The sequence below is a fragment of the Monodon monoceros genome, unplaced genomic scaffold, assembly GCF_005190385.1.
Source record: "Monodon monoceros isolate NGI ecotype Baffin Bay Population unplaced genomic scaffold, NGI_Narwhal_1 Super_Scaffold_5, whole genome shotgun sequence".
NCBI lineage: Eukaryota > Metazoa > Chordata > Mammalia > Artiodactyla > Monodontidae > Monodon > Monodon monoceros.
This window is the reverse complement of record NW_021703782.1, coordinates 112,930,269-112,953,938: the sequence shown is the minus strand read 5'-3', so window position 1 is coordinate 112,953,938 and position 23,670 is coordinate 112,930,269. Positions and strand designations below refer to the sequence as shown.

Here is a 23,670-nt window from a genome sequence, read left to right as displayed (position 1 = left end):
GGGGGCTGGGGACCCCTGGTCTAAGGTGCTTGCTTGGCGTCATGGTTTAAAGTGTGTGGTTGAGGTCTCTGTTCTTTCTCTGCCCCCAGGTTGTGACTCGCTGATTCACCTCTTGGGCGAGAAGATCCTGGGCAGCCTCCAGCAGGGAACTGCGACGGCTGGGTGCCTGGGCCTGCAACCTGGGAGCCCCACCCACCCTGCTCAGAGCCCCGCCCAGAGCCTCTACTTAGGTTGAAACCCCCCTCACAGTGTTAGAACTTTTGCTTTCAGCCGTCAAACACGTTTAAAACTATTCCCTCATCCTGGTGTTCCAAGCTTCCTCCTGGTATCATTTCCCTTCTGTCTGAAGACGTTCCTTTAATAATAGTCCTTTTAGCGCAGGTCTGCTGGCTACAGATTCTCTTAATTTTCCTTCATCTAAGACTGTCTTTACTTCACCTTCGTCCTGAAGGATACTTTTTGCTGGATGTGCAATTCTGGCTTGACAGTCCTTTTATTTCAGCACTTTAAACATTTTGTACCACTTCCTTCTGGTCTTCGTTGCTTCTAATGAGAAATCCAGACATTCAAATTGTTCCCAAGTAGGTAGTGCATCATTTCTGTCTGGCTGTATTTGGGATTTTCCTTTGCCTTTACTGTTTGGAAATTTGATTTTGGAGTGCTTGGCATGAATTTCTTTGGGTTTATCTTGTTTGGGGTTCGCTCATCTTGAATCTGTAGGTATATATATATTTTTTAACTAAATTTGGAAAGGTTTCATCCTTTATTTCTTCAGATAGTCTCTCAGCCCTGTATTCTTTCTCCTCTTCTGGAAATTCACAGAAGCAAATGTTAGACCTTTTGTTATTGTCCCAGTGTCTCTGGGACACTGTTCGTTTTTTAATCTTTTTTCTCCATCTGATGTTCAGATTGAGTACTTCCTTTCTTTTTTTTTTTTTTTGCGGTACACGGGCCTCTCAGTGTTGTGGCCTCTCCCATTGCAGAGCAACAGGCTCCGGAAGCGCAGGCTCAGCGGCCATGGCTCATGGGCCCAGCCTCTCCGTGGCATGTGGGATCTTCCTGGACTGGGGCAGGAACCCGTGTCCCCTGCATCAGCAGGCAGACTCTCAACCACTGCGCCACCAGGGAAGCCCAAGTACTCTCTTTTGATATGTCTTCAAGCTCACTGGCTCTTTCCTCTGTCTTCTTGATTCTGCTCCTAAGGCCACCCAGAGAATTTTTAATTTCAGTTATTATATTTCTGCATTTGCTTCAAGACAGTCCATGACAGCTGTCTCTGTCTGGTTATGATCACTGCTTTATTGCCTCGTCAAGGACTTCCAAATTCTGTGGCATGTTGTCTTTTTTTTTTTTTTTTAATTTATTTTTGACCGCGTTGGGTCTTTGTTGCTGTGCGCGGGCTTTCTCTAGTTGAGGCAAGCGGGGGCTACTCTTCGTAGTGGTGTGCGGGCTTCTCATTGCAGTGGCTTCTCTTGTTGAGGAGCACGGGCTCTAGGTGTGCAGCTTCAGTAGTTGTGGCTTGTGGGCTCAGTAGTTGTGGCACACAGGCTCTAGAGCACAGGGTCAGTAGTTGTGGTGCACAGGCTTAGTTGCTCCGCAGCACGTGGGATCTTCCTGGACCAGGGCTTGAACCCATGTCCCCTGAGTTGGCACACGGATTCTTAACCACTGCGCCACCAGGGAAGCCCACATGTTGTCGTTTTTGTCTGTTAATTGTCTTCTCCTGTTCAAGTTGAGATTTTCCTGGCTGTTGGTATGCCTGGTAATTTTGGATTGCATCCTGTATTTCGAGTATTATGTTATGAGAGCCTGGTTCCCATTTAAATCTTCTATTTTTGCAGACTGTCAATGTGCTTATATTCACAGAGCATGTCCTGGCCCTCTTCCTTGGGCTGTGTTTGAATGTTAATTTAATTCTCAAGGCCTTTGCAGTACTGCTCTGGTCTGCTGTGCTTGTGTGCTACCCAGAGCCAGTGTGCAGCCTGGATGGTATGCCACACTGGATTCTGTTCTCAGAGCCTCTGCTGTGCAATCCTGGCCAGTTTCATGTATGGGCTGCTTGGGGGTGAAGCCAGGACTTCATACTAGATCTAGAGGACTCCCTTCTCCATCTCCCCTCTCTAGTGCAGGGAATGGAGAGCTGGGGGCTCCACCCCACTGTGTCTATCGCCCCATGCAGGAACTTGGGGCCCTGGAAAGCCTCCCTGGAGGCAGCACCCAGTGCGGAGGGGGAGGCATGGACCCCACTTGGCTGTAGCTGGGACGGGGCAGTGGCACTGCTACCCTTGTGGCATTAGTAGCGTGGTCTTCCCACAAGTCCTGGCTCGTCTGCACTCCTCTTCACGCCCCTCTGGGTCTCCTGAGAACTGTGTCCAGAGCCTCCGTGTAACTGGTGGCAGCGGTTAGGTGCGATATGCCGGCTCCACCTCCTTCTTGGTCAGAACCAGAACCTTCCACGTGCCTTTCTTAAAGGCTAAAAGAAAACTGTCAGAAGCTGGCAATAGAATCCCCCTCTGGTTCTACCTCAGACGGAGGGTTCTAACGTCAGAGGTCACTGGGAAAGAGCGAGAGGAAGGGGATTCCCCACAGAGAAGCTGCCAGAAAACCGGTGAAAAGAGGCCCCCTGCTGCCTCGCATGCAGCTGCCAACTGGCTCACAGCCCTCACTTTCTTGCCCTGCCCCCAGGTTAGCTCTTAGGGGCCCCTCTCTCTGCCTTCTGCAGCCCCCGCTCTGGCTTCTGGGTCAGGCCTTGCAGGAACCCACGCTTTATGCCTCAGGACCCACCGCTCCTCCCCAGGGACGAGACCAGCAGACTCAGAAATGGATGCCCTTTCGGCGGAGCTGGACCCTCCTGCGTGGCCGGTGCCTGCACCTGGCACCTGGCCATGCCCTTCCTGGTCGGGAAGGTCTGTGCAGGAGCTGGGCTGGCACAGCGGCCAGCCAGGGGGGCCAGGAAGAGAGCCCTCAATGTGTTGGGGCCCCAGAAGACGGGTCTGGCTGGGACGTGGGCGGCAGGAGGGGTGAGGCTGCCCGTTCAGCCACGTCCATGAAAACAGGAGGTGCCACTTGCCAAGCAGTAACTTTGTGTTGGGAATGAACTTCAGCCGGGGACGCTCGGACCGAGGCTGATGAGCTCGTGGGTCCACGTGCACGCTGCCTCCGTCCCTGCTGCTGTGGGGCTTCCTGGCCTCACATCTAGAGAAGGGGAAGCCTGCGGCCTCAGGGACAGGCACCCCAGGACCCAGCCCTGACCAACCCTGGGTTGTTTTGTGCCTCACCCCGGGGTCTGGAAACCCCACGCAGACGAGGTGGCAGAAGGATGTCGATCTCCTAAACCTCAGACTGTTTACTGTCTCTGGAGCAGTCAGTGGAAGAACTCCAGGAAGGGGGGCAGGTCAGAGGATGGGCCCTCCCCTGGCCAATCCTTTCGACTCTTTGCGTTTTCCCTGGGCCTCACGGCCTTCTCTGCATCCGTGCGTCCGTCTCCCCTTCAGCGGGCCCGGTCCTGGTGTGTATGAAACGCAAGGGCGCCACAGTGTGGTTGGTAATTTCAGCGGGAAAGGCGGGGCTCTGGCTGTGGGGACTCGGGGCCGACCCCGGTGCCTGTTCCATCTGCCAAGGCCTCTCGTGCCGTGGTGTCACCTAGAAACATCCAGGGACACCGAGACTGTGCGAGTGGCAGCCCGATTCCTCAGGCCAACGCACGCCCCTGTGCTCTGCAGGTCACCAGTTTGGGCTACATGCTGTAGGGAGCAAGTGGGACTCGGGGAACCCTGCCAGCAACCTCTCCACGGTGGCCGTCATGCCCGTGTCAGAGGATGTGCCCCTCACCGCCTTCACCCTGGAGCTCAAGCATGCCCTTAGCGCCATCGGTAAGCCCTGCCCAAAGGCACCTGAGGTCCGGTTGGACCCCCTCCTCCTGCCTCTCATCCTTCCAGGTTCTCCTGAAAGAGCACTTAGTGTTGCTCGCAAGGCTAAACCCTGGGCAGGGGGTGGAGAGGGGTGCAGTGCTGGGGAGAGGACCGTCACAGTGAGACGGGCGCCTCTGGACAGTCTTGATGGGCAAACCCTATCTCACAGGAGCTGGTGTGAGTCACACCGCACTGCTCCTCCCAGCTGAACTCTGGGGCCTCCAGGGGCACAGAGAACCCTGAACCGCCCCCCCGCCAGCGGGAGCCTATCTTGGGGTGTGAGCCTGGGGTGGGTGCATGCAGCTGCTCCACTACTCGGAGGGGACACCGCAATGGCTGGGGCAGCTGACTGGCCACGTGGAGAACACCCGCAGCTGGGGTCAGGCAGCTTAGGTCATGTTCCCAAGTTCCACGGCTGTTAAGTTTGGGGGCTCAAGAACAAGAAACTGAAATTCCTGAGAACCCTTAGAAATTCCCCAAATCATAAAGTATTCCATATTGTTAACACTTTATGTATATGTTTTTATAATTGTGAGCGACCATAGTAAGAGACAATAAGTCAACTTTCTGAGATAGGGCTATCCTAAAGATTTCAGGGGTGTCTTCAAAAATGATATAACAATAGGTGCAATGAATGTTACATTACTATTATGGAACAATACGTTGTGACAAGAGTATGTATCTTAATATGGCGAAAACGTCTGCTATCTGAAACAGACACTTGATAGTAGAAGTCATTAAATAAATGCCAAATGAAAATGATTTATGAAATTGAAGATACTACTATAAATATTTAATATGTAAAAGTTATTCTCCAAGGGAAAATTTAAATCACAGAAAGCATTAATTTGGATTCATCTTGGTCTTTGTTTTATAACAAATATTCTGGATGTAGAAAACATCATACATTTTTCAGTGACGTCGGTCAGACTGTCCAGGGCGCACCCAAAAGATCTGCAGTTGCACAGTGGAGATGTGTTGATTCATAAAAGCTTATTCCCTTTTTTTAAAAAACAAACAAACAAACAAACCTTTTATTTTGAAATAATTACAGATTCACAGGAAGTTGTAAAAATAGTAAAGCGAGAGCCACACACCACCCCCTGCCCCAGGTTGCAGCACAGCATCCAGACCAGGAAGTTGGCGTCCGTGTGGTGCGCTGATGTGACATTCATGTGTGTCCACGCAAATTTCTATTTCTTCGAGGAACTGGGGATCTTGACAGGGATTGCACTGAACTGTTGGTGGCTTTGGGTGGCACTGACATCCTAGCAGTGTTAAGTGAAAGCAGGCATCCTGCCTCGTTCCTGATCTTAGGGGGAAGCTTTCAGTCCTTCGCCTTCAAGTAGGATGTTAGCGGTCAGTTCTTCATGTATGGCCTTCACTATGTTGAGGAGGTTTCTTTCTATTCATAATTTGTTGAGTGTTTATATCATAAAAAGATGTTGAATTTTGTCAGTGCTTTTTCTGCATCAGTTGAGATGATCATACTTCCCCCCCTTTGTTCTGTTAATGTGATTTATTACACTGATTGATATTCATATGCTGAGTCATTCTTGCATTCCAGGAGTAAATCCCACTCGGTGTGGTATGTAATCCTCTTAATACCCTGCTGAGTTTGGTCAGCTCCTGTTTCCTGAGGATTTTGCATTGTCAAAGGTGCTCGTCTGTAGTTTCTCCTGGCGTCTTGGTCCCACGCAGACTTTGGTACTGGTGGGGCGGGGCGGTGCTGGCCCCATGGAATGAGTTAGGAAGTGTTCCCTCCGAGTCAATATTTTTGGAAGAGTTTGAGGAGGATTGGTGTTAATTTTTCTTTAAGTATTTGGTAAAATTCCCTAGTGAAGCCACCTCATGCAGGGCTTTTTTTTTTTAAACTGGTTCAGTTTTCTTACTGGTTATAGGTCTATTCAGATGTCCTGTTTCTTCATGGTTCAGTCATGGTAGGTTGTGCGTTTCTAGGAATTTGTCCATTTCATCCAGATGATCCAGTTCGTTAGTATGCAATTGCTCACTGTACTCTCTTGTATTACTTTTTATTTCTGTAAAATAGCTAATGTCCTACTGTTATTTCTGCATTTAGTAAGTTGAGTCTTTTCTCTTTTTTTCTTTATTCCTCTAGCTAAAGGTTTGCCAATTTTATTGATTCTTTCAAAGAACCAACTATTGGTTTCATTGATTTTCTGTTTTCCTATTTTATTTATCTCTGTTCTGATCTTTATTATTTCCTTATTTCTGCTAGCGCTGGGTTTAGTTTGAGATTCTTTTTCCGGTTACTTAAGGTACAAAGCCAGTTGTTGATCAGAGATCTTTCTTCTTCCTCAAAGGAGGCATGTGTAGCTGTAAACTTCCCTCCTAGCTATGCTTTCACTGTGTCCAGTACATCCAGGAATGTTGTTATTTTTGTTTTCATTTCTTTCAAGATATTTTCTCATTTCTCTTGTGATCTCTTTGACCCATTGGTTGTTTATGCATGTGTTGTTTAATTTCCATATATTTTTGAATTTTCCAGTTTCATACCATTGTGATCAGAAAAGATACTTTGTGTAAATCCAATTTTTAAAAAAATTTTTATCGGAGCATAGTGCTTTACAATGTTGTGTTAGTTTCCACTGTACAGCAAAGTGAATCAGCTTTACAGATACATATATCCGCTCTTTTTTGGATTTCCTTCCCATTTAGGTCACCACAGAGCATTGAATGGCGTTCCCTTGCTATACAGTAGGTTCTCATTAGTTATCTATTTTATTTTATTTTTTTAAAGAAAGATTCCATTTTCTCTCATTTTTTTTTTTAATTAATTATATTTTAATTTGGTTGCGCCAGATCTTAGTTGTGGCAGGCGGGCTCCTTAGTTGTGGCCCGAGGGCTCCTTAGTTGTGGCGTGCATGTGGGATCTAGTTTCCTGACCAGGGATTGAACCCAGGCCCCCCGCATTGGGAGTGTGGAGTCTTAACCACGGAGTCTAACCACTGCGCCATCAAGGAAGTCCCAGTTATCTATTTTATACACAGTATCAATAGTGTATATATATCAATCCCAATCTCCCAATTCATCCCACCCCCCCCGCCCCCGCCTTGGTATCCATATGTTTGTTCTCTACATCTGTAAATCCAATCTTTTTGGGTTTTTTTTAAGTCTTTATTGAATTTATTACAATATTGCTTCTGTTTTATGGTTTTGGCTTTTTAGCCCCAAGACATGTGGGATCTCATCTCCCTGACCAGGGATCGAACCCGCATCCCCTGCATTGCAAGGAGAAGTCTTAACCACTGGACCACCAGGGAAGTCCCTGGTGCATTTTGGTGAGTGTGCAGTGGTATCTTGTTTGGGCCTGAATTTGCATTTCCCAACAACTAAGAAGTTTGTTTGTTTACTGGCCATTGGGATACCTTCTTTCGCAAGTGCCTGTCAAGTTGCCCACCCTTTTTATTGGTTTGTTATCTTTTCCTTGTTGATGGGCAATCTGGATACAGTCGCTTTATTGGATGAAAGTGTTGCAGATATCTTTCCCTCTGTGGCTTGTTTTTTTTATTCTTTTAATGATATCTTTTGACAAACATAAGTTGTTAATTCTAATATAGACCAATTTATTTATCAATTTTTTCCTATATTGTTACTGCTTTTTGTGTTTTATTGAAGAAATTTCATGGTGCCCCCAAATCATGAAGAGGTTCTTCTAAAAACCTTAGGGTTTTACCTTGCAAGTTTACAGTTCATTGGAGATTGATTTTGGTGATGATACGAGGTAGAGTCAGGATTCCTTTTTCTATAGGATCTTCAGCTGCCCCAGAGCCCTCGCTTAGAAGGACTGGACTCTGCCCTGCAGTGCTCTTTTGCTGACAGTCAGGTGACCACATTTGTGAAGCGTGTTTTTAGAGTGAGGATCTAGGCCAATGGTCCTTTTCTTCCACCTGTGAAGGTGTCAGTCCACTTCCTCTGGCTTCCAGAGCTTGGGAGAGAGGCTGTGTGACAACCCTCTCTCTGTCAGACCCACGGGGGGTGACCAACTCGAGCTTGAAACCCTTCCCGGCCTGGCCTGACCTGGCCTGACCCCCAGAGCAGGACTGCAGCCCCCAGGGGGACCAGCGCCCTTTGCCCCGAGCCCCCAGAGGAGTTGCTTCCCCGCATCAACGGGCTTCGGCCATTTGAGTCAGAGCTGCACAGACGCACAGGTCAGTCCAGCACCCACATCACAGGGCACCACCCTGTGAAATGCACCCTTATGCTTGTGCCTCCAAGAAAGCAGGTGCTGCCAGTTAAACACAAGGCGGTGACTCTTGTCTCTCCCCTTCTGATTACAAGCCCTCAGAGAAGCGAGGGTGTAAGCGAGGGTGTAAGAAGGAAGCCATGGGGAAGAGCCCGGCCTCTCCTGCAGCAGCGGGACTTCTGCATCCTCGGGGCGGTCCAGCAGCCTTCCTGACACTGAGGGCCGCTGGCCTCTCAGCTTTTGTCCCTGCCCCTGGCGGCCCTCTCACATATTCTGACGCTGGCCGTCCTGGCTGAGAGCAACTGTGTCTGTGTGGACAGCAGCTCTAAGACCCTGTAGATGCAGGAAGCACGCTGATCCCTGGTGATAGACACTGGTGAACCGCACCTGACTGGAGCCCAGCCAGCCGGGCTGCCTTGGATTTGGGAGACTGCCTAATCTCACACCTTACAAGCTTGTGCTTCCCTGCCCCCACGCATACACAGTCTCAGTGCTGCAGAGATTCAACCCCTTCATGTGTAGAGGAGGAGACTGAGGTTCAGAGAGGCCGCCCCTCCCTGTACTTGCTGCAGCCCTTCCACCGCCACACCTGCAGCCTCACCTGCCCAGAGGGTCTGCTTCAGGGCCACAGGCACTTCCTCATGAGTGGTGAAAGGCTTATTGCTTTCCAGAAGAGCAAACTTCCAGGAGAAGGAAGGGCCTCGCTTGTCCTCCAGTGTGAGCTGCCGGCACAGTTTTCTGTATTTGGTGGTTGTGTTTTCAGGCCCTGCCCTGCTGCTGACCAGCGGCAACGTAAAACAGCGCCTTGGCTCTGCTGCTCTGGACGGGTACGCCGGCCTCCGTGTCGGAACAGCCTGGCCGAGCTTGGCTTCCTGCTCTCAGTGGGTCCCAGCCCGGCCTTGAAATGTGCCCCGGCGTCTGCGCCCCTCTGTCTGTGCCTTCCAGTATCCACGAGCACCGGCTGTCCAGCTGGCTGAGGCAGCAGGAGGACATCCACCGGATCGTGCTCTACCAGGCGGACAGCACGCTCACACCCGGGACCCAGCGGTGTATCCGGCAGCCCGACTTCATCCTTATCGTGGGCCTGGGTGAGGTGAGCCGGCCTGCGTGAGTGGGGCAGTGGGCGGGGCCTCAGCAGGTGGGGTCCGTGGCCAGGGCTTGAGAGGAGGGGCCGGCCGGCTGCTGGGTTGGGCCAGGCAGTGGGCGTGGTCAAAGGGCTGCAGGCTGGGCAGGTCTTGGCGGGAGGGGGGCCCCACTCTCTCCTCCGACCCCTTGTTTCTCTCTTGTCCTCTGAATGAAGTATTTCAACAACTCAGGAAGGGATGGATAATAAGAGCAGACACCCAGGTATTTGCTCTACACATTTTGGAAACATTTTGTCGTGTTTACCTGTGATGGTGGTTTTAGCAGGGGCAGGCAGGTACCCCGAAGTGGCCAGTGGCCACTTTACAAGGCAGAGGCTCTTGTAAAGTCAGAGCCTCTGTCCGTGTTTCACGTTTTTACTATGTGTGTATATGGCACTGGTTTTTTTATATAAATAGTGCCCGAGTTTATACCATCTTGAAATTTCCTTTTTACTCAACACTTACACTTTTGAATTTTATCCATATTGTTTCACTCGTCTTATGGCTGTTTAGTTTCTATTTGTGAAGGCCCCACCATCTGTCTCTTCTCAGCCAATGGACTGTGAAGTTACTTCACTACGCCCGTGTGCAGGGGTGTCTTCAGGGCACCACTGGAATTGCTGCCGAGCGGCAGAGGCTGTGTGTCTTCAGGTTCAGAGAGCTGCCAGACTGCACTCCTGTTGTGCACGTGATGTGGGCGAGGTCTGGGGCTCCATGCTCCCTGCTCTGCACTGTCACACTTCCTGGGTGTGAAGTGGAGTCTGTTGTCCCTTCGCTTTGTGTTCCCCACCTCCTTCCTCTGCCCCGTCGTCTGTTCTCATTTCACGCTTCCACCCCGGTCCTGGGACAGCTACAAACTCGTCATCTCCGATGTGGGTTCCTGTTCTTACCAGGAGTGATGCTCCCTTGTGGGGGAGTGTTTGCAAAAGAAGGTTGCAGTGTGTGCGCCGCCTCCTTTCCTGCAGGCCCCCGGAGCTCCCTCATGCCCCCGCACCCCCTGGGTCACAGCTTCACAGAGGAAGGGCCAAGCACGCCACAGCCGGGTCGGTCTTCAGAACCAGGGTACCATCCGCCAAGGCCAAGACCTGTGTTGGGCTGGGGCGTGAGGCGTGGTCCCGTCCAGCCTGGGACGTCTGTGGACAGCCCCGCGCTGGCCTTTGGCTCTGTCCTGCTCGAGCCTGTGGCCTCTGCTGGGCTGCCTGACGCGGGGCTCCGCTCTCCCTTAGCTGGAGCGGGTGCTGGAGAGCGCGGCTGTGCGTGCCCAGAAGCGCCGGGAGGACGGTCCTGTGCCGGCCCGCACTGTGCAGCGGCTCAACGTGGGGGCTGCTGCTCCGGCCACCTGCACCCCTGCTGCCCTCGCTGCGTCTTCCCAGGAGGAGCCTGCCCGAGCTGGTGAGGCCCGGGGCGTCTGGGGGCCCCGCCGACCTGCTTCGGGCCCTTTCCCTCTGAGCCTGCTGGCTCTGATGGGGGCGCTGGCTCTCCACGAGCTCTCCCGCTCCTGTGAACTCACACCTGCTTGAGCTTGGTCTTCGGATTCCCGGGGCCACAGGGTGGCACGCCCCCCGGATCGGGGAGCACCTACGGGGGGCCAGAACCCCAGAGCGAGGGGCCTGAGGTTCCCACCTCCAGCTGAGGCCTCGGAGAGCCCGGTGGCCTCAGGTTGGCACTGCTTCCTCCTTTGGACAGAAAAGCACACAAATCCTGAGGCGCCTCCTCCTCAGGGGTCCCCAGCCCTGGCGGCTGCATGCGGGCCGTGGTGGGAGCGCAGGGGCCGCCGGCTGGCCACAGCCCACCCAGCCCTGCAGCTTGGTGGAGGCACCCTGCCAGCGGCGTCAGTGCCCAGGTGTCCAAGCCCCGAGCGCCCTCCACCTCGGGGCTGTGGGCTTCGGCTGGGCCCGTCGGTATGTGGCCCAGCTGCCCGCACTGCCCGCCCCACCCCAAGAGCCCTCCCAGGTGAGCCCGGGCGCCGAGGTGACGACTGGGTCGGGATCAGACCCACCGGCCGTGTCCAGGAGGAGCTTTGGGTCAGGAGTGGGGTAGAACAGCCAGGCCACGTCGGGTGTGCGAACTCGGCCCGGCCCCCCGCGTCTGCCGGCCTCTCTCGCAGGTGGAGCCGTCCGAGCGGGTCTGCCAGAGGCCCCCGGACCGGCGCTCGGACTTCTCCGGCCTGGCGCGGGTGCTGACCGGCAACGCTGTCGCCTTGGTACCCGGGGGGAGGGGAGCCAGGTGAGTCCCGCCCCTTCCCGCGGGCCACGAGTCGGTACGTGTCCGCCTGCGCTGATCCTCCCCGGGCTGCGCTGGCGCACGTGTCCGGCAGTGTCTCCCACGGGCCGGTGTCCCCTCCCTCCACAAAGACAGTGGAAGAGAATGTATTTCTCGTTCCGATTGTCTCCTCTTCTGAAAACTACATTCTGACCCTTTGCCAGTCTTTCCACTGGGCTGCGGGAGAGTTTCTTTCCATTTTAATGCACACTTTATGGAACAGTGATCTGCTCTGCTCGCGACCGTCGTGAAGCAGCCTTTAGTTTCTTGGGCTGGTGGGTTCCTTTAAGGACTTTTAACCCAAAGCACTTGTACCCCAAGTTGTCCTGACGCTTGCTGCCGTTCTCCTGACCTTGGTTAAAGAGAAAAATACACGTGGGGGCAGAAACGGAGGGGCAGGTGTGTGGTGAGGGTGTGACAGGCCAAGGGCCCCGGGTGAACCGGTCGGTGCGAGGAGGGGCAAGGCTGCACCTCCTGCAGCATCTGTGCTGGACCCCCGCCCCTCTGAGGGCCAGGTCCCAGGGCCAGGGGTGCCCAGTGGGGTGGATACACTCACACCCCTGGCCTCGGAGGACGTCAGGCCAGTCGCTGGGCTGGCGGGCTTGTGCCGCTTCCCCGGCACTGCAGCGAGGCTCCCTGAGTGCCAGGCCTGGGTGCCAGCCCTGCTTACCACGCTGGCCACCTGTCCCCAGGGCCTGACAGAGGAGCCTGGCTCGCCACCTGCCTTGGCCCGAGGATGTCCCTTCCAGAGGGAGCTGGAGTCACTGTGTGTGACTCCAGTGCACACTGTGTGCACTCTGCAGAGTCGGGGCTGTGCTCGCACCCGGCCCCTCCACTCCTCGGCTAATCGTAGCTGGAGAGGGTCAGAGAAATGATGCAGGTGAGCCTCAAAACTGCTTGTCTGGCCGGATTCACGCTCCTTACTTCCCCACTGTTGGAGACTCGGAGGCTCCAAGTTCTCGCCTGAGACCCTTACAGCCAGGAAAGTGGGGTGGGCACGGGAGGGGCTGCCCTTCTGGAGACCCCGCCTCCTCACCCCCAGCCTCCTCACTGGCCTCCTGTGCCTTCAGCGCACGTTGTGGCCTCTCTCCGAGGGCTGCGCTGCAGGGGAGGGATCCCGCGGTCCGCAGGCAGCGGGCCGGGGTGGAACGCCTGCACGTGTTGACCCTGGCACCCTGAGTGCGGCCTGGCCTGGGTGGTGAAGTAATGAGTACCCTGCTCGTTTATTTTGGGTGATTTGGGGGCATCGTGTAGTGCCATGTTTTTACCTGAAAGCTGAGCCAGTGGGCCTAGAAAATCAGGTGATTTACCCAAAGTTGCCAGGATGGGGGTAGCACTCAGGCTGCTTTCTGCAGGGCTGGGACAGTGAGGTGCCCTGGAGCAGCTGGCTTGCAGCAGCGTTTTTAATGAAAATTTAGTTAAAGTAATACTTAGTTTAAAAGCCACGTGGCCATTCTGTAAGGCCGTATGGTATTTGTATAACACACAGCAGTCCTCTGCCCCACCAACAAATCCAGAGATATCCCACAGACAATATCCCATAGACAGTCCCTTCCAACTTTTCTTCAGCTGTTTCCTCATTTACGTTTCTTTTTTTTTTTATCGAAGCATAGTTGATTTACAATGTTGTATTGGTTTTAGGTGCGCGGAAAAGTGATTCAGTTTTTTGTGTGTGTGTGCGTGCGTGTGTGTGTGCGCGTGCGTGCGTGTGTGTGCGTGTGCATGTGTGTATGTGTCTGTCTGTGTATATAGTGTACATATGTTGTTTTTCATATTCTTTTCCATTATGGGTTATTACAGGGTATTGAATATAGTGCCCTGTGCTATGCAGTAGGACCCTGTTGTTTATCTGTTTTTTCTTTTTTTTCAGTTTTAGATGATTAAGTTCCTAACCGCCCCCATATATGCACAGGGTCCAAGTCTGTTTGTCTGTCTCTGTCTCGTATCCTCCGTCTAGCCCCCTCCTCAGCACAGGATCCCAGTGTGGTCCCCTCCCTAGTCGGCCATTGCTCACTGTTTGCCTTACAGTGAGGTGGGTCTCTTTGGAGCTAAGCCTTACCCTACTGTACGTACGGCAGTGTCTCCCTCCTCAGAGTAATAATTGCTCAGTAGTTCACCGCAGGTGCTGCTGGAGACGCAGCCCCCTCAGTGTGCTCAGACCCCCAAGCCATCTCTGCTGAACTCACTCTGGAGCGGCCTCCTCTCAGCTCTGCGGGTTGCTCCCCAGTCATGCTGCTGGGATGTTGCCTTGGAGTTTCCCTTCACCGTGATCCTGGGAACTGCCTTTGTCTCTCTCCTGTGTCCAGCTCCACTTCTGGATACCATGTCTTCCTCTTTCTTGATACATTCCTGATTTTGATAGAGTTCATACTCTAGAAGTTTCCTTAAGAGAAGCTGCATGGGAGGGAAGAGTTTCAACGCCACGCTTAGCAGAAAGTTCCCTCATTCTGCTCTCACACTCGCATGACAGTTTGGTTATGAACTCTAGATGGAAGTACTTTTCCCTGAGAACTTTACGGTGTGGTTCCATCACCTTTTTAGCTTCCGGTATTGCTGCTCTGAAGTTCAGTGTCGTGTTCTTCACGAAGCCTGTTCCTTCTGGATCCTGTAGGAGACTCTCTTCACTCTTGTGTTTCTGGAAGTACTTGAGGATGTGCCTGGGTGTCTTTTCCCCCGTTAGGCTGGGCAGACTCCCAGTGGGCCCTTTCAAATTCGGAAATTCATCACCTTCAACCCTGGGAGTGTTGGATAAGGCCCACACCCGCTGCTCCCTGCTCCCTCTTCTGGATCACAATGCAGATGACCCCTCATCCTCTCGTGCTCCCATCTTTTCTTTTCTCTCCCAAGTTTCCATCTTTGTCTTTTTGTTCTACTTTCTGGGTGATTTTTCTCAGGTGTATCTTCTAATCGATCTTTTTCTGCTAAGATGTTTCTAACGTCTGAGTGCTTTCCTCTTTCTCAGATGTATCTTCTAATCGATCTTTTTCTGCTAAGATGTTTCTAACGTCTGAGTGCTTTCCGCAGTTTTTTTCTGTTTGTTCTAGAAGTGCAGTTTGAATTTCTCTGAGAATAATAATGCTTGCTCGCTCGGTTTTCCGTTCCGTTCCGTGCCGGCCTGTGTCGGCTTGGTGCCGTGAACTCCGTGTCTCTGAGGCTGTCTGTGTGCGCTGACCGCACCCGTGGCGTCGCCGCATGGGCCCCTGTGGGCCCCTGTATTCCTCCTCCTATCAACAGACACTTGGGTTATTTTCCGGGTTTGGTTACTGTGCACAAAACGGCTACAAGCATTCTTGTACAGATCTTTCCTGTGCACATATGTGCTCTTCTCTTGGGCTAATACCTAGGAGTGGAATTACCTGTCCACGGGGTAGTTGAACAGTTTTACACCCCCACTGGCAGTTTTGAGAGTTCGGGCTGCCCACATCTCTGTCGCCCCTGGTATCGTCCGGGATGTAAGTTGTGGCCACACCCCTGGTGGGAGGCCGTGCCTCACTGTGAGTCTGATCTGCATCCCTGGACTCAGGTTCCAGGTGCCTCTTGGTCATCAAGTTCCACACGCCTCTCTCACAGGTGGCTTGCCCTCTACTATTTAGTTAGAGGAGTTATTTATATACTCTGAATACGAGTCTTTTTTTTAACTTTCTTTTTTTAAATTAATTAATTTTATTTTTGGCCGCGTTGGGTCTTCGTTGCTGCGCGCGGGCTTTCTCTAGTTGTGGTGGGTGGGGGCTACTCTTCGTTATGGTGCGCGGGCTTCTCATTGAGGTGGCTTCTCTTGTTGCAGAGCACGGGCTCTAGGCGCGCGGGTTTCAGTAGTTGTGGCACATGGGCTCAGTAGTTGTGGTGCACGGGCTTAGTTGCTCCACGGCATGTTGGATCTTCCCGGACCAGGACTCGAACTCGTGTCCCCTGCATTGGCAGGCAGATCCTTAACCACTGTGCCACCAGGGAAGTCCCTGAATACAAGTCTTTTGCCAGATATATTTATTACTAATATTGTCTTCAGTCTTTGACTTTTGTTTTTGTTGTAATGGCATGTAATGGCATTTTTTGATGAGCACGTTTTAACTCTGATGAAGTGTGATTTCCCAGTTTTTTACAGTTTTTTAATTTCTGGTGCTCTGGGGGCTCTTGCCTAGGCTACATCTTCTCGAAGCTTGTACATCTGGGCCTGCAGTCCACCCACACTTGTTTGCTGTGAGTGGCGGGGTGTGAGGTGAGGGTATTCTACGTGGTTACCTAGTTGAAGACTTTCCCTCCCTGCTGAGCTGCTGAGGCGTCCGAGTCAAGCACCAGACACCTGCCCAGGTGGGAGCTGCACGGAGGCACGTGTTCTGTCCTAGCCACACCACTGCACTGTCTCTGTTACTCTAGCTTTATGGGAAAGCATCAGGCAGTGTAATTCCTTCAAATTCTTTTTCTTGAAGTTGTTTGGATTGTCCTAGGTCCTCTGCATTTCTGTGTAAATTTTAGAGTCAGCTAAGTATTTTATGGGTTTTTTTGCTATTGTAAATGGTATGTTTTTTTTTTTTAATAAATTTATTTATTTTGGCTGCGTTGGGTCTTCATTGCTGGGCACGGGCTTTCTCTAGTTGCGGCGAGCAGGGGCCACTCTTCATTGCGGTGTGCGGGCTTCTCATTGTGGTGGCCTCTCTTGTTGCAGAGCACGGGCTCTAGGCACGCGGGCTTCAGTAGTTGTGGATCGTGGGCTCAGTAGTTGTGGCTCGCGGGCTCTAGAGTGCAGGCTCAGTAGTTGTGGCACACGGGCTTAGTTGCTCCACGGCATGTGGGATCTTCCCGGACCAGGGCTCGAACCAGTATCCCCTGCAATGGCAGGTGGATTCTTAACCACTGCGCCACCAGGGAAGCCCTAAATGGTATGTTTTAAATTTCATTTAAAATTGTTTGTTGCCAGTATGTAGAAATACAAATGATATTTGTAAATTGATGTCATGACTTACAACCTTGCTAAATTCACTTCTTCCAGTACCTTTTTTTGTAGTTTTTTTACATTTTGTTCTCCTGAGAATAAAGACAGTATTTCCTCTTTCTTTCCAAAATACATAAATGCCTTTGTTTCTTTTTCTTGCCTGTTGCACTGGTTAGAGCTTCCAGCACAGAGCTGAGCAGAGGTGGTGAGTGTTGGGGAAAGCATTCCCTTTAAGCGTTAAGTGCCATCTCTGCCATCTCGGCTCTTGGGTTTTGTAGATGCCCTTTATCAGACTGAGGAAGTTTCCTTCTATTCTTAGTTTGCCGAGTTTTTATCACGGGTGTTTGTTTTTTGGGTCTGTCGGATTGTGTGATTCTGCTCCTTTATCCTGTTAATATGGTGAATCACACTGAGTGATTTTAAAGTAACATCAAACATCACCTTCTTGGGATGGGCTCATCTGCCTGTGGCATGTGGCCCTGTTTCTGTGTCACCTGACCCCTTGGGTCTGAGCAAGGTGGGCCATGCTTGTCCTTTCTGGAAATGTAGGCAGGTTTGTTTGCCGCCTTCAAAACTGAATTGGAAGGTGCTACTGCTTTCCCTGTTCTCTGGAAGGTTCCAGGTGGCTTGTGTTGTTTTTCCTTATATGTTTAGTACAGTTCACTAGTAAAACCATCCGGACATGAAATTTTGTGAGGATTTGAAAATTAAATATTCAGTTGTTTTGATGGTTATTGAACTCTTCAGGTTTTCCACTTCTAGCGTTGGGTCTGGTAAGTTATGTTGGTCTAGGGATGTGTCCATTTTATCTGATTTTTCCTACTTAAGGCATGAAGCTCACACTAGCTTCTTACCTTTTTAATTGGAGCATCTGTCCAGATGTTCCCTTTCTCAGTCCTGATATTGGTTATTAAGACCTTCTGTCTCCCTCCTCCTCCCTCTTTCTCTCCCTCTCCGTCTCTGTCTCTTTCTCCCTCCCCCTCCACTCCCCGACGCTGTCCGCCTCTCTCTGTCCCCCGCTTTTTACTTTTATGGACCAGTCTTACCTGAATTCGTCCTTTCGAGGATCCTCTCTATAGTGTGTTTGTCTTCTGGTTCATTAATTTCTGCTCTTTATTTTTTCCTTAATTTTACTCTTTTGATTTAAACTGTTCTTTCTTTCCTAACTTACGGGCCAGCAGACATTGTCTGTGAAGGGCCAGATGGTAAGTCCGTGACCTCGGCAGCCAGTGCGGGGCAGGGGAGGTCAGCTCTATGTGTGCTGACCCTTTGGAGGCAACGTGCCTTTTTGTTCTCAGTCTGGTCTAAAGTTTTCTTCATCTTGAGTTTTCAACAATGTAGGAATTTTTTTTTTTAAATTTATGCTCAACATTTAGAACGCTCCTCGAACCCGAGGCTCAGTGTCGATCATCAGTTCTAGAACTTGGGTGTTGCTTCTGTCCACTTCCACTGTCTGTCCCTCCTCCTGGCTACAGTCACACGCTCTCTTCCGCTCATACATGCTATTTCTGGTTGTGTGGCGGACATCACACACGAACAGTGGCCAGAGTGGTCTCAGCCCGCGCTGCTTTCCGGTGGTGGCTCGTCCGGCCCTGGGGGCTGCGCTGGGGGCCTCCACCTGCCTCCCCACCCGCCCAAGTCTGTTCAAAGCCTGTTGTTTCGGCTTCACAGCCTCCCAGACGCCAGCGGGTGGAGGAGGCTGAGTGCTGGCTGCCTCTCGAGAGCGTCCCACTCCCTCTCTGAGTTGGCATCTTTGCCCCTCTCTCAGTGGCGTGTGCACTGAGGGGTGGGGTGGAACGGGACGGCCGTCCCCGGGGTCCTGGCGGCCTGGCGGTGCTGACTGCCTGCTCCATCCTCCTGTTGGCGTAGAGGCTGTGCCCAGGTGGGCATCATCCAGGCCCTAACAGAGGGCGGCATCCCTGCGCACGTGCTCGGACGTCCACCAGGGCCTTCACAGGCGCCCTGTGCTCTGAGGAGTGGAACTACAGCCAGATACGGATCCGGGCCAAGCAGTGGGCTGAGGTGAGGGGCCCTGCAGGACCGGGGACGCAGGAGGGCATCGAGACGGACGTGGCTCTGCAGGGCTCTGGCCTCAGAGCGTGGCTTGTTGGGGCAGGGAGGGCACAGAGAAGCAAGGGCGTCAGTGTTGTGGGATGGGCTCTGGTTCATGCCTGGTCTTGAGTTGTAAAGGTGACTGAGGAGAGGTTAGTGCACCCACAGTTCCCCGCATTTCCACGCCCACCCCACAGGGCCATGGGGGCACCAGTGCCGGTAGGCAGGCAGGGGGCAAGGCCTAGGTCGGGGCCCTTATTGGGGTTTCTGTGGGAAGGGCAAGGCGGGGCAGGGCACACAGCTTAAGATCTGCCTGTTCGAATAATTCCGGTGGGTTTCTGGGCATAGCTGCCTGGCCCCTGGCCCTGGGTGATTCAGGCTTGGGATGTGCGTTAGACACAGGTAGTCGGGTGTGGGCTCTGGAAGGGCTGGGTGAGCCCAGGTCTGTCTCTCTCCCCCGGTGTGCGGGACCCCAAATGCCAGAGCATCAGGGACACAGAAAGTAAGAAATATATGTCGTTGGTACAGTTGGCCCTGCGGTGAACGGACGCCAGGGGACAGTCCAGGATCTGGGGACCCACCCGGGGCAGGCGGGCTGCAGTCTGCCCTTCTCAGGGCTCTGCTCGTTTTTTGTGGAGCAGAATGGAGCCCTGGCTGAAACCAAGAGTGGGCTCAGAAGTGCTGGCATTCTCATTTTTAAAAGAAAAGATGGGCCTCCTCTGAGCAGAAGCTCTCAGAGCAGGCCATCTGCCCGATCCATAGATCCCCAAGGCGCCCAGTCTCCCTGGGGGCTGCGGGCTGCTCGGCTCCGGTCACTAAGGACAGCCTCCGAGGGCAGTGGCCGCGGGGGACGGTGCTCTAGCCTCAGCAAGGGTCTGCGTGCAGGTCGGGCAGGGCTCTCCCACGGGTGTGGGAACAGCCAGGGGGCTTCGGGCGTCATGTCCTGCCACCCTGAGTTTGCGCTGGGCCAAGGGAGCCCACTGGGCAGCCACCCTGTGGGCCATGGGGGATGGACCTCCCAGGCTGCTCTGTGGTCCCACCCGTTGGCACGTGGAGGGGGCACGGTGGGGTGGCTGCGGTGCTGGGCAAGGGCCTCCTCGGGAGTGAGGGCCTTGCTGCCCGCAGTGGACACCGGGGATGTCCCAGGCTGTCCTGGTTCCCTGTCCTCCAGGGGCACGTGTGTGCCTTCTGCTCGTCCACGAGTCTCAGTGAGAGCGGCTGGGGGCGCGTGACTCACCCCCAGCTGGGGGCCCACGCCCACTTACAGCCCATCCCAGCGTCTGTCCACACAGAGGCAAGGAGGACCCTTCCTCTCCATCCCTGACCCCTGAGGAGTCAGGCATTCTTGGTCCTGTGCCCTGTGCTCACAGGTCTCACTGGCCCCCATCCTCACTGAGGAAGGATGGGCCTCGGTCCTACCAGAGATCATGGGGCTTTGGCAGTGAGGGCCCGTGGTAGGGCTGCTGCTTCCCAGGATCAGAGGGGTGGAGCGTCTGCCGCGGTGGAGTGTGAAGGCCAAGCCCAGGCCAGCCGGAGGGGCAGTGGTGGACGCTCAGCTGGCTCTGGTCCTGGATGGGCCTTGTCCCAGTGAGCCTTGAGCCGTCCCCGCTGAGCGGGCAGTGAGGGCCCAGCTGGCCAGGCCTGCCCGGGGTCAGCAGGCGTTCCTCTGGGACCTCCAGGCCCTGCCATTCAGGCCACAGTGTTTGCTCCCCACAGGCTTCTATTCGCAGAAAGTGCACGTGAGTGCCCAGGTCCCTGCTCCCTTCTCCTGACGCAGGCTCTTGGTGGTCCCTCGGGGTCGCCTGCTGCCGGTGCCTGGAGAGGGAGGCGGGGGGTGAGCCCCTTCTCCTCTGCAGAGGCCTCACACGTGCCCCCGTGTGCCACCCCCCAGGATGTGATGTCGATGGTAAAGACCATGCTGGACCTGACCTACCCCATCCCCTCCGTGTTCGTGTTCCCGGGGGCTGGCTTCAGCAGAAGCATCGGCAGTGTCTTCAAGGACAGGCAGATCGAGGTGCACCCCCTGGCAGGGACCACCTGGGGAGCCCCAGCAGAGCCCACGGCCTCAGCCTGCCTGGGTCTGGACACCCTGGGCCCACAGGGTCGAGGGCTGGCAGCCGGGGGTGGTTCCTCTGAGTCCCGTTCCCCTCACAGGACCTGTGGGTCCCCTACTTCACCATCACCACAGACATCACAGCCTCTGCCATGCGGGTCCACACAGATGGTGAGCACCTCCTCCCGGGGTGCAGGCTCCCCAGCGGGGAGGGGCGTTTAAGGGGCCAGTTCCAGGCCAGGCCCAGGGAAGCCCCAGGATCTCCCAGAGGAGGCAAGAGGCTCGGGGAGATGTGAACAGAGATGACTGCTCTGGGCCTGAAGGCTGAAGAGTGCGCAGGGAGAGGTAGAGATGGGACGGGGGCAGAGGGGCAGACTGAGGGCCTACGTGGGTCACAGCTGCGTGTGGGTCGGAGCAGAATGCTGAGGAGAGAGCCCATCTGTGGGTGGGCGGCTGAGGCCCTTCTCCAGGCCAGAGTGTTTTGGGAGCCCCTTGAAAATGTGTCTGCTTAGAAGTGAGTGGGGTGGCAGGGCTGGCAGAAGCTCACGGCAAGGGGAGATGTGGGCAGGCCCAGAGCAAGCCCGGCCCCCCTGGGCTCCGTCTGAGGGGGAGGATGTCCAGGAAGGGTGTCATCTGCCCGGGCCTGGTGCTCTCCGCCGGAGGCCAGACGTGCAGGGCTCAGGACCTATGTCGGCGAGGCTCTGAGCCGAGGGTCCAGGGCAGGAACTCACCCTGGGCAGCGAAAGGCTCCTTTCCTCTCCCCCGATCCCTCTGGACCCCCTCCCAGGCTCACTGTGGAGGTACGTGCGTGCCAGCATGTCCCCGTCGGGCTACATGCCCCCGCTCTGCGACCCCAAAGATGGACACCTGCTGATGGACGGGGGCTACATCAACAACCTCCCAGGTACTGTGGCGGATGGGGGCGGCCGCCCAGCCCCGCCTCAGCCCCACCGCTCCTGCGTGCTGGGGGTTATAGGCGTGCGCACGCTCGGCGCTGCGTGCTCCCAGCAGATGGCTCTATTTGTCGGCTCAGCAGTGCTCAGAACCAGGCCAGGTAGAGGGGCCGGCCGCAATTAGGGCCCGTCTGTGCCCACAGTCAGAACTAACAGCCTGCAGGTGTCGGGTCTGCTGTGGGCAAGGCCCCTCCTGGGGCACACCTGTCACCTGTTGGACAGCTCTGTGCGCTTGGCCGATCCCCTCCGCAGGCCCAGGTGTGAGGGTGGAGAGGAGGCCCTCCCCACCCTCCAAACCCTCACCCCCGTCCCTCCACTCTCAGCGCCTCTCAGGCAGCTCTGCCCCCAGCCCTGGCTCCACCCCAACTTCCCCCAGCTCTGACCCGTCACCCCAGCCAGGCTCCCGCCTGGGGCTCTGCATACCTGTCCCCATTGGTGACCAGGCCACCTCCTCCCCAGCAGATGTGGCCAGGTCAATGGGGGCAAAGGTGGTGATTGCCATTGACATGGGCAGCCAGGATGAGACAGACCTCACCAACTACGGGGATGCGCTCTCCAGGTGGTGGCTGCTGTGGAAGCGCTGGAATCCCTTGGCCACGAAGGTCAAGGTGGGGGCCCAGCCCTGCCTACCCCAGCTGCTCCTCCCCACATCCTGGCGCCTGTGTCCCTGAGACCCTGAGATGGGCAGGGAGGGGGTGCACCTTCCAGGCTCTGGGTCCAGGAGGGTGGTGGTCGGTCACTCACCATCCCTGCCCGCCTGGGACCAGCTCTGGGAAAGGAGCCAGGCCTAAAGGCTCCACACACCCCAGGACCCCTGGCTGGGGCCCAGCCTCCCCCCAGGCCTAGCAGAAATTACCTCCCCTTGGGGGGAGGGAAGGGGAAGGAAGGGCCAGGGCAGGAGACTCAGTGGCTGTGCCCAGATGGAGGCCAGGGGCCACGCAGGGACAGGAGAGCCACACTCAGGGGCTGTGACACGGCAGGTGTTGAACATGGTGGAGATCCAGACGCGTCTGGCCTACGTGTGCTGCGTCCGGCAGCTGGAGATGAAGAGCAGCGACTACTGCGAGGACCTGCGCCCCCCCCCCCCAACAGCTACGGCACCCTGGACTTCAGCAAGTTCGACGAGATCTGCGTGAGTGTCCAGGCCGGCTGCCCCTCCCAGGCCTCCCTGCTCTCGCGTCCCGGTCACGGGGTTCCCGGTGTGTGTGCAGGAGGTGGGGTACCAGCACGGCCGGACAGTTTTTGACATCTGGGGTCGCAGTGGCGTGCTGGAGAACATGCTGCAGGATCAGTAGGGGACGAGCAAGGTGAAGGCGTGCGATGTGAGTGCCTGAGTTGGCACCCCTCCTTCCTCTCCCACTCCTGTGACCCGTCCTCTGCTGTCCAGTCCAAAAGAGAGGCAGGGCTCCCTGCAGCCAGCAGCATGTTGGCACACCCTCTCAACTGCTCAGGCCTGCAGGTTCCCCTGCCCCGCCCCAGGGGCCAGAAGACAAGGGCAAGGGCAGTGGCCCTGGGGGCTGTCTCTTGGCCTCTGCCCCCCTTTGACTCTCCACCCTTGAAGTGCTCACGTGGGAGAGGATGTCACTGTGGGTGGGGTCTGCTCAGGACTCTGCCTGTCATCCGTGCCCCACCGGCACTCCAGGGCTAGGACCACAGAGGGTCATAGAGAGCGTGGGGCTGGCTGCGGTCAGGGGCTTCGCCAGATGTCTCCTTCGCCTCTGCCCCCAACGTGCTCACCTGCCCCAACGCCTCCTTCATGGACCTCGCTGAGATCGTATCACGTATCGAGCCTGCCAAGGGGGCTGCAGCACGTGGTGAGTTGGACCCCGGGCCATATGCCCACACAGCTGAGGATGGTAGTGGCAATGTCCCCTCCTGACCCTTGACACTCTCAGTAAGCCACCCTGGCCACCAGGCTCCCTCTAGCAGCCCCTGGCCCCGGTAGGCTGCATATGGGGACCCATGCCGGCCCCTGCCCCTGCTCTCAAGAGGATACCTGCATGGCCCTGCTCTCTGCCCAGATGAGTCTGACCACCAGACCGAATACAAGGAGGTGCTGCTGGGCGGCCCCAGCCGACCTGGGCTCCGACTCAGTGAGCTGCCCGGACACCCTGTGCTCCCCAGCTGAGCTGCCAGCTCCAAGGGCTCCAAAGCAGGCCAGCTGCTCCCTCCCTGCTG

The 23,670-nt window shown here is 54.9% G+C and overlaps 2 protein-coding genes across 2 annotated transcripts in view; both read left to right on the top strand.

Moving 5' to 3' along the window:
• Positions 1-7,129, top strand: part of DPH7 (diphthamide biosynthesis 7) — a 35,248-nt gene extending 28,119 nt beyond the window's left edge. The window contains exon 9 of the transcript XR_003790749.1: positions 7,101-7,129. The gene's annotated coding sequence lies outside the window, so the exon portion shown is untranslated. The remainder of the gene's footprint in view (positions 1-7,100) is intronic.
• The window catches only part of PNPLA7 (patatin like phospholipase domain containing 7), a 31,253-nt gene extending 7,633 nt beyond the window's left edge, over positions 1-23,620 (top strand). The window contains 19 exon segments of the mRNA XM_029203509.1: positions 90-170; positions 3,723-3,872; positions 8,882-8,945; positions 9,064-9,211; positions 10,469-10,565; positions 10,568-10,609; positions 10,612-10,634; positions 11,350-11,468; positions 18,304-18,368; positions 18,371-18,456; positions 20,378-20,500; positions 20,641-20,710; positions 21,327-21,443; positions 21,955-22,100; positions 22,473-22,568; positions 22,571-22,624; positions 22,704-22,809; positions 23,217-23,306; positions 23,514-23,620. Of these exon segments, the coding sequence (XP_029059342.1) occupies positions 90-170; positions 3,723-3,872; positions 8,882-8,945; positions 9,064-9,211; positions 10,469-10,565; positions 10,568-10,609; positions 10,612-10,634; positions 11,350-11,468; positions 18,304-18,368; positions 18,371-18,456; positions 20,378-20,500; positions 20,641-20,710; positions 21,327-21,443; positions 21,955-22,100; positions 22,473-22,568; positions 22,571-22,624; positions 22,704-22,809; positions 23,217-23,306; positions 23,514-23,620 (1,784 nt within the window).
• Positions 23,621-23,670: the final 50 nt, after the last annotated feature.